This window comes from Poecilia latipinna, unplaced genomic scaffold (assembly GCF_001443285.1).
Source record: "Poecilia latipinna isolate Pla-1442-1.1 unplaced genomic scaffold, P_latipinna-1.0 Scaffold511, whole genome shotgun sequence".
Lineage (NCBI taxonomy): Eukaryota > Metazoa > Chordata > Actinopteri > Cyprinodontiformes > Poeciliidae > Poecilia > Poecilia latipinna.
The window spans coordinates 353,960-362,926 of NW_015113127.1; the positions used below are offsets into that span (position 1 = coordinate 353,960).

The window sequence follows — 8,967 nt, forward strand, 5'->3', positions numbered from 1 at the left end:
GGCTCCCAAAAAACATTGAAAACAAACAGCAAATGTACAAAACAGCACACCCTTCTTTTTATTTGCCATCAACAGAAATTTAATAAGGTTGTGAGAGTACATAACAGAAAGTAACGGTGTGTGTGCGTGTGAGAGGACGCGAGGTGTGATGACGTTGAGATGAATGGGATGAGCTTGATGTCAAAAGCCAAAGTAAGCACCATCGTCATGTAATCAGGAAAAGGCCATATTTCAGTAAGAAATATCCTAGAACGGGTGAGGAGAGGTTAAACATGATACAAGAGGGTTGTTATCACAGTTTTCAGACATTTTTTCTTCTTTTTTTTATACCAACTAAAGAAAAAAATCTGAACAATAATTGGTGTAGCACTACTTTATCATGCAATTTACTTTAGTAAACCTTCTGACACACAGACAAAATATACTTCAGTAATTAGAACTCAATACATCTCTGTCCACCAATAGTCACAAAGCCTGTAATTTTATACTCTTTAAATGTGAGATCCCTATCAAAAATAATATGCAGATTTTTTTTCTTTTTCTTAATATATCTAAAGTGCAAGTATCCATTTTTATTCAATGCTTTCTGTAAGTATAAAATACAAAGGAAAAAAACAGCAAGATGTTTTTCCTGTTTACATGTTATATTTTCTGAAAGGAGGAGCATCATATATAACAAACCATATATATATATTTATATACACACACACACGCACACACACACACACACACACACACACACACACACACTCACGCACGCCACAGATAAAATATTTTTGAAAGATACAACATATTATCTCATATGGGGATGGGTAAAGGGATCAAACGGTGTCATGGGATATGTTAATTGTGCATTGACCCTCCTTGACCCCTCTTCACCCCTCCTCCTCTCTCCCCCCACACCCGAACAGGGGTCAAGTCGTTCCTAACAGCATCGCGACACTCGAAGGGACGTCTCTACAACTATACACAACAGTAGCCTGTACAGTCTGCAGACATCATGGACCCTACTGCTTTGTGCGTGCGTGTGCAAACTGAAGACGTGCTGAATGGACCCAACCCCCCCCAACACACCTCCAACCCCCTCTCCACATCGGCCCCCCACCCCCCATCCACACCTGTCAGTGGTTTTGTGATGAGTCACACAGAGTGCTTGGCTTTGACGAGAGGCTGTGATTTATATTTATTTATTGTCTTTTTGATTGTTCACCGGGAACTCCATAAGCAAAAACAACAAACAACATTTAGCTGTGGTGGGGGGGGGGACACCTTGTTGGAAGTTTTTGTTTCTTTCAGAACTTTTTTTTTTTTTTTGTAGAAGCAAGTCGCCGCCACCTGCATGTTTTTTTTTTTTTTTTTATTTGGGAGTTTTTTGTTAGTAGGCATGGGCCGGTAAAAGATGATGGGCTTTCAGTAGAAATGTAGTTAGCGCCACATTTCAGTCAGAGAGACGATCTGATTGGTTTCATTTTTTTTAAATGCAGCCAGTATCTCTAGTTCTGTAAAAGTGCTACATTGATTACAGTAATTGTAATCAATGTATTTTTGTTATCCATTAGTATTAAAGTTGGGTGGTAACTAGTTACATTTACTCAGTTGCATTTACTTGAGTAACTTCTTGATTGAATACTTTTTACTCAAGTAAAAATACATTAAAGTTGTGCTGCTCTTACTTGAGTACATATCTTTGGTATTTTGATTCTTATAGACAAGACTTAAAAAGAAATAGAAGTAGTGCTTACTGTTCAGAGTATTTTAGCTTTTTTTCTTGGTGGCGCTTCATTAAATGAGGTTTAGTTTGTCTCAGCTGAATTGGTTCTGGTGGGGGTTTTTTCCAGCCATCTAACTGGCAGTGCACAGCAACAGGTGTGGGTGGGGGCAGTGGCACAGAGCAAAAGACATTCACTCTGGTACTTTCTCTAGGATCGTACTTCAAACATCAAACAGCAGCAGCTGGAAAATCATCTGAGTTTTGAGGCCCGTCAGCCGGCCCATGCCTACTCGTTGCCAAGTGTGAGATGTTCAGACAACAAGCACCAAAAGCTGGAGTCAACTTTGCAATCTTAACAGCAGCCAGCAGGAGGCTAAGTCTTTCACTTTTCCTGTTTTTGCTCAACAAGCATTGCATGTTAGCAGAAAATAAAAAGCTCATTTGACAAAGAGTCGCTGCGGACGATAAGCACGAAAAGGCCGGAAAACGCCATGTTAGAGGGCTGCTGCAATGCCGCCTGGAGTATAATTAATCAACCCATCATCCTCATCAATGCTAACAGCTTCACGCACACTGAACTTCAGCGCACAGCCTGACCACTGACACACAGAAACAGCAGCACATAAAACGCCAGCCTACCATTTTGCAGCTCAGAAAAAGCTCTAATCTGGGCAACAACATGGCTGCAAGGTCACTCCGGGTTTTTTATTTTTGCTTTGAGACTGCATGATCTCTCGTGAAATAAGAAACCAGTCGATTAGCAAAAAAAAAAAAAAAAAAAAATCCCATGTGCATCCCCCTCCACCTCCTTTTTGCCACGTAATCTGAGACAGAGCCGCGACCCAAAAAAGTGGGGGCCGAGTCACATTTCACAACAGAACCGCTCTGTGCCGAAAACACAACTGTCCCCGCGGCGGTGCGGTATACGTGTCGGGGTCTTTTGGAAAGAAAAAAGTGCAAGTTTCATGAAGTCTGAGCAGGTTCGGCCTCTCGTTAATGGCTTCCGGGGGTGCATGGGGCGGGGGGGTTGTTGCATGAACTAAATTTAATCAAGCTAAGGAGAGAGTACTTTGGAGGATGAGTGCACAACAGAGAGTCTTGACCCTCAGGATGAACTCAGACTGACCTCAAATGTGCTTTGTCAGGCACACAATCATTGATGGCTCATGTTCAATAAATATCGGCGTTTTATTTTTATTTTTTTATCATTCACAAGCCGGGGTGTTGAAATAATCTCTGCAAGAAAGAGAAAAAGGTCCTGCTAGGATCTGTAAGGCTGCTGCTGGTAAGCCCAATACAGGACAGTGCCAGGCTTTGTCGGGCCTTTCACTGTCTCTCTCTCTCTCTCTCTCTCTCTCTCTCTTTTTTTCTCTCTCTCTCCATGAGCCAAAATGTCTTTACATGAGACAGGTGGCGTTATCAGAAGTATCTCTCTCAGATGATAAAAGCCTGATGAGTCAAACACAAATCCACCTTTTTAAAACAAAAATCGAAGCGGATCCGTCGTATTCTGCAGCCGAGGTACGTCTCGGCTCCCCCCCCCTTTCCCCGACTCTTTTTATTCCGGCCTGTCTGTGTTGCTCCGCAGCCACGTGACGGGATCAGTTGAGTTAGCCGCTGTGTGCCAACTGGCTTTGCATAAACCTGATTGTGATCTAAGCGTTCAATTTTAAGTTATTAAGTCGGTCACAGCACAAAGAGACCGGACCTGGATAGGAGAATCTGAAAGCCACGTCCGACGGACATGCTGTGACCCTCACCGTGGAAACCACCAGAAACACCCTCCCTCCATGCTTTAGCTGATCAGCTAGCAAAAGTGCTTCCAATAATAAAATAAAAGACAAAGCTGGTTTGTACTTCACCTGTCCTGCAACCGACTGTTCCCAACAAGCTCTCACTCCAAACACACAGTTTTCCTGGCTCCTAGTGAAAAGAGGCCTTGTGTGGTTCGAGACCCATTCAACATACTTTAGAGACCTCCCAAACACTCAGAGAGCAACAGGAGGCCTCAGCAGGGGGAGGCTGGATGTGTGTTGTCAGCCACCTCTGGACACCCGGCTTCAAGAAGCTGTTGAAGTCCAGCGGAGACCAACGCGGAGGGCAGGGGGGTCCAACATTGACATGGATTGGGGCGGCTGTGTGTCTGCATTGTGTGCATTCGAAGAGGAGTGAGGAGGGGCGATCTCATTGGTGGAGGACACATAAACACACTAAACTAGTGTATGCGCACCAAAAATAAAACCCAGACAAGGCAACCGACCGGTTTTACAGAATGGGAAAGGAAAACGAGACCTTACTACAACGTTTTGTCAGTTTGAGCAGTCTTCACATTTGGGAAATATAACGCAGAAGCATCGACCTTTTATCTTCATGCTTTCGAATATCTACCGATCACACGGCCTGTACATCTTTTTTTTTTCTTCCTCTTTTAATAGTCTGTACATTGATACAATGCCACCATTGGCACGTACACGATATTGCACACTAATATGAAACGTCCTACATCAGCCAGGCGGCTTCTTCTCTTGCTGGGAAGGAGAAACCCGAGACGTTTTTGGACAATGTATACATGGAGACATAAACTCTGAAGACAGAAGAAAAAAAAACAAAACAAATTATGCAAAAGTGACATGTTATGAGTGGCGAGGGGTCCCGAGGACCCCATCAAGGGCTGTAGCACCATGAAAAGATAGATACTGCCTGGGCCCTCCGTTGATAGGCCTCTGCATCTTCTGGACTGCACTCACACTCTCTGCATGGGGCAAACCTCTCAGCTCCTATCTGCTCTCATCCGGCAGCTCTTCATCCTTTTTTTTTTTTTTATTCGTCAACATCATGGTGCATATAGTTTGCGCAGCCATTTCTTGGGTCTTTCTCCTACGTCTATGAGATGCCACACCACTCAGAGTGTAGCAAGGGGTTTCCTGAGCTCCCTGTTGGCATAATACAGTGAGCACCCCCTCAGATCTCATTGGCCCCCAGCCCTTTCCAACCACCCACCAACCCACCACCACCGCATCTGTCCATCCCTCATGTCCCTCTCAGCTGACTCCATGCACCATGCGGGGCGAGCAACCCGCAGCCTCCCCCGCCGGTGAGTAGGATATATATGTATATATCTCTGCCTACAGTTAACAACACTCGTAAATAAAAATATACAACGGTCGAGGTCACGGACCATCCATGTGAGAACACGTAAACGAGTGGAGTGTATAAGGCACGGGTCGTAATGACGTCAGAGAGGATGCTGTTGCCTCGCCACACGCTGACACGTCTCACTTTCTTTGTTTTTTGTTTGTTTTTTGTTTTTTTGTTTTCTGCGTCTTGCGCTCCCACAACTGGACCTTTTAACCTTTTTTTTTTTTTTGCATCCCCCTCCCCTACCCCATCCAGAGGAAAGAGCAACAAAGTAACAAATAAGAGAAGAAGAAGAAGAAAAAGAAAAACGTTACCCACTGAAAACGTGGGTATCTTAATAAGGATTTCTTTTTTACAGCTGATTCACAAAATCATAATTAGTACATCTAAGTTAGCACTTTTCTCCTTTAGGTTTACATGGACATGGTGCAAGAGAGTTGATATTCAATAGAGAAGCTCAGCTTTATCCCGTTTGCTTGAGCCCCTGAGCCCCCCCACCCAAACCCCCGAACCCCCAACCCACCAAGTGGGGCTTTTTAATTCTGTCTCAAACCTTTCCCAGGATTGCATGATAGAAATACTGTCGTTAGCTGACCATGCGTCCGGTCAAATCATTATCTACTCCACCAACTTCTTTACAAAGCATGAGCCTACACACATGCTGACAGGTGTTTACAAGCCTGCAGTGCTTCTTATTCAATAAGAGTGCTTTTTATATATTTATTCTGCGTACCTTTTTTTTTTCTTCATATAAGTAAACTTTACATCTTCTGGTTTCTGATTTTGGTTTCATAAAATCCATTATACATTATATTCTCTTTGTGCTGATGTCAAATATTAATTCAACATGAAGACTATCGATTCATATAATAGACCTCTGTGGTTTTTTCTTTTTTTCTTTACTTTGATTAAATCTTAGCATATATATCGCAGTTTGAAAACATTTACTTTTCGAAATAGCTTTGACGTGTGCAAAATCTGTCATCGATAGAGATAGACTATAAACACTCTGTTCATTGTCGTTTAAGTCAAGTAGGAAACAGTTCATATCTTACAGTTCGATCCTTGATAGCAGCGGCTTACTGTTACATGGGTGGTAAGTGGGGTGACATCCAGTAGAATGAGCGAGGAGGCAGCAGAGGTGCTGCCATGTCTGTGGAGGTTGTGTGTGTGGGGTGATTCCCTTGGAAAATCTCGATCTATTTTACAGCTAAAAGTCTCGTGTGTGTGTTTTTCCCCCCTCTCTCTTTCTCTTTCTCTCACACAGTTCAGATTTCGACTTTGCTTGGTTCACCTCGGCTCCTCTTTAAGATCCTCAGTCAGTCATCGTCGCCGTCGTCCGCGCCGTGCGGGCCCTCAGGTAGCAGTTCGGAGGCCCGCTTCTCTCTACTCCGCTCCTGGATCTTCCGCATCTCCTCCGCGTATTTACAGAAGGTGTTGCCGAATTTGGACCACACTTTGCAGGGCACCGTAATGGAGTTCCGGTACGTGGGCTTCACCTCGCTCACCCGCATGAACACGCCGTACTTGTTGGAGCCCACGTCGAAGAAGAAGCGCTTGTTGTCGACCGTGAGCGAGGTGCCCTCCGGGAGCTCCGCCGGCTCCTCGTCCACGCCGTAGTCGTCGATGAGTTTGGCCAGAGCGTCGCGGAACTCGATGAGACCCTGCGCCGGCAGAGCGATGGTCTGGCCTTGCGCACTTCCCAATCCGGGGCCCCGATTAACGGTCTGCCGGATCCTCAGGAACCGCCCCCTCTGGTTCTCTTTCAGATCCATGTAATATTTCCGATTCTCCCGCACCAGGAATTCGCTTTTCAGCGCCCGCCGCGGCTCATCCTGCACCATGTCCGGGTTCGTCGGGCCCAGCTGGGCGTAATGTTCGATAAAGTCCCCGAGATAGTCGCGAAACTCCACGGCCACGGACATGGAGAGTGTGAGGCGGCTCTTGTTTCCCCCAGCGCCGACCTCGGCTATCTTTAGGAAGCGGCCTTTAACATTCTGCTTCACATCAAGGTAGAAGCGCTTGTTCTGGATGTCGACACGCTTGGAGGCGAGCTCCTCGGTGTCGTGCTGCAGCCGAGACATGGCGCCCATCGCGCCCGGGGGCAGCGAGCCGGGGCCTGCGATGGGCCCTCCGTGGTCACTGCCACTGTCTCTGTCCGCCATGATGCTGCCTCCCTGCGTTACCTTCCACCGTCTCCCTCTGCCTGCTGCAACCTCGACTGCCCGTCAAGCCGCTCCGCTGCTCTATCGCGAGACGACAGAAGGGCAGAAAAAAAAAAAAAATGAAAGTAGCAGGAATCTGTGCTGCGTTCAAGAGACACACGCTGCTTTCGCAACACTCAACAGACGTTTTAGCTTTTAATAAAGCCGTATACCGCGGAGTAAAGTTCACTTTCGTCAAAATCAAGCTGAAACGTTGCAGTAAAAGTATCGCCTTAACGAAATCAGAGGGGTTCGTTACATGTACTGCCTTCGTATTTTGGTGTTTGAAATCTTCTTCGTCCTCGTTCTCATTCTGAAATCCGATAAAAGGCAGAGAACGGACAAAGCCTTACCTGGTGGTTATTGGGTGGGTGTTTCAGCACCAAGGACAGCTGTTCGGGGCGTTCAGCACCACGGACAGTGAACCCGCACAATCCCAGTGGAAGCGGATGAAGAGCGGGATGAAGAGGAAATTTGTGAATGAGCGTTCCGTGTGGGAGTCTGCGGGAAAAAAATAATAATAAAAAAAAACTGATGAGCTGCGGAACATCATGAATTATTTCACTCAGATTTTTTTTCTTCGTCTTCTTCTAGCTGTGTCATTCTTGGCAAGCGGGAACTTCGCTGTTGCTAACATTGATAAATATATTTTGTGTTGGAAACGGATTTATTATTTTTGTTAAATAAACCAAACCTATTTTTAGTTTCGGTTGTACTTTAATTTGACATGCGCATTTGCTACCTCTTTGAACATTGATTTATTTCATTTTATGCAAGTTTTATCTATCAAATTGTGAATATGTTTTGGTAGTTTTTTTTCAGTTAGTTTAATACTTCAAATTTTTATGATCTTACATTGTCAATGTACTCAGACGTTTTCAGATTTATATATATGTATATTAAGAAACCTATAATATCTATTTCTATATTTTGGGTATTTTGGACCTCATGGTGACTTTATAACCAAGTTTCATGGATGCAAAACAAGCCAAAATTATCACCAAACATGAAACACTGTCTCCTGGCGACCTTTTATGAAGATGCTACTTTATTATTATTATTATTATTATTATTATTATTATTATTATTATTATTATTATTATTATTATTAAATATTATTATCCTGGACAATCCTGGAAACTTTCGTTTTCACATTAGTAAAAACTTTTCTGAGAATCTGATTGGACAGAGTCTGTTTTGTTTGTTTCTTCCGATGATGTTTTTACACACTTGATGAAATATTTAGCATCCTCTTTCTTTACTCGGGATATTTATATATAATGTGGGTTTTGTGGCGAAATCACATTTTATCAATTTGCTCCAATCACATCTGACATGGTTGAGCTTCTTTCAAGATGTATGTATAAAACAGGCAACATGTAGCATTTTGTTGAGACGAAAAGTAAAAACAAGTAATGCAGCGTTTGCACAAAGGTACTGATTAGTAAGTGTAATTTAAGTACTGAACACTTTGTGTTAACAAACACTTAGTTAGCTTAAGTCTATGAATGTTATCAAAGTTTCATAGATCAAAGCAGAAAATCCAATAGTTTCTGTCCCTAAACTAATAATTTGAATTTCCAATTTGGTAATTTGTTGGTTTCATTAGATAAAGTTTGGAGATTTCTAGCAGTCGAGGCGTCCATAACCTTCAGCCGTACTGAAGTTAGCAGTAAAATATCAGCAAACGGAAAGGAAGGAGAGCTAGCGTTACCCTAGTGCAAAAGAGGGTCAATACAGTCAGACGTGCATGAATTGAAGGTTTTTTTGTTTGTTTGTTTGTTTGTTTTTATTTGAAGAAACAAATGCCGAGTCAGATTATTCTTTAGAAACGAATAACACATTTATGCGAGTTTATGTTTGGAAGTGAGAAAATATCAGAAGGTATCCAAAAGAAACAAAGCTAACTTAATT

General features: G+C 43.4%; 1 protein-coding gene across 2 annotated transcripts; it reads right to left on the reverse strand.

Annotated features, from left to right (window-relative positions):
* Nucleotides 1-5,739: 5,739 nt before the first annotated feature.
* purab (purine-rich element binding protein Ab) lies at nucleotides 5,740-7,664 on the reverse strand. 2 transcript variants are annotated; one of them, XM_015040493.1, is made up of 2 exons: nucleotides 7,407-7,664; nucleotides 5,740-7,090 (listed from the first exon to the last, which is right to left on the reverse strand). In XM_015040493.1, the coding sequence occupies exon 2, from the start codon at nucleotides 7,012-7,014 to the stop codon at nucleotides 6,169-6,171; it is 846 nt and encodes a 281-aa protein (XP_014895979.1). In that variant the 5' UTR covers nucleotides 7,015-7,090; nucleotides 7,407-7,664; the 3' UTR covers nucleotides 5,740-6,168. The 2 variants fall into 2 exon arrangements, with proteins under 2 accessions (XP_014895979.1, XP_014895978.1); XM_015040492.1 differs by having other exon boundaries at nucleotides 5,740-7,093.
* Nucleotides 7,665-8,967: the final 1,303 nt, after the last annotated feature.

Bases quoted from the DNA above. Each gene is read 5' to 3' on its own strand.
- purab (XM_015040493.1), bottom strand. From the start codon at position 7,014: ATGGCGGACAGAGACAGTGGCAGTGACCACGGAGGGCCCATCGCAGGC.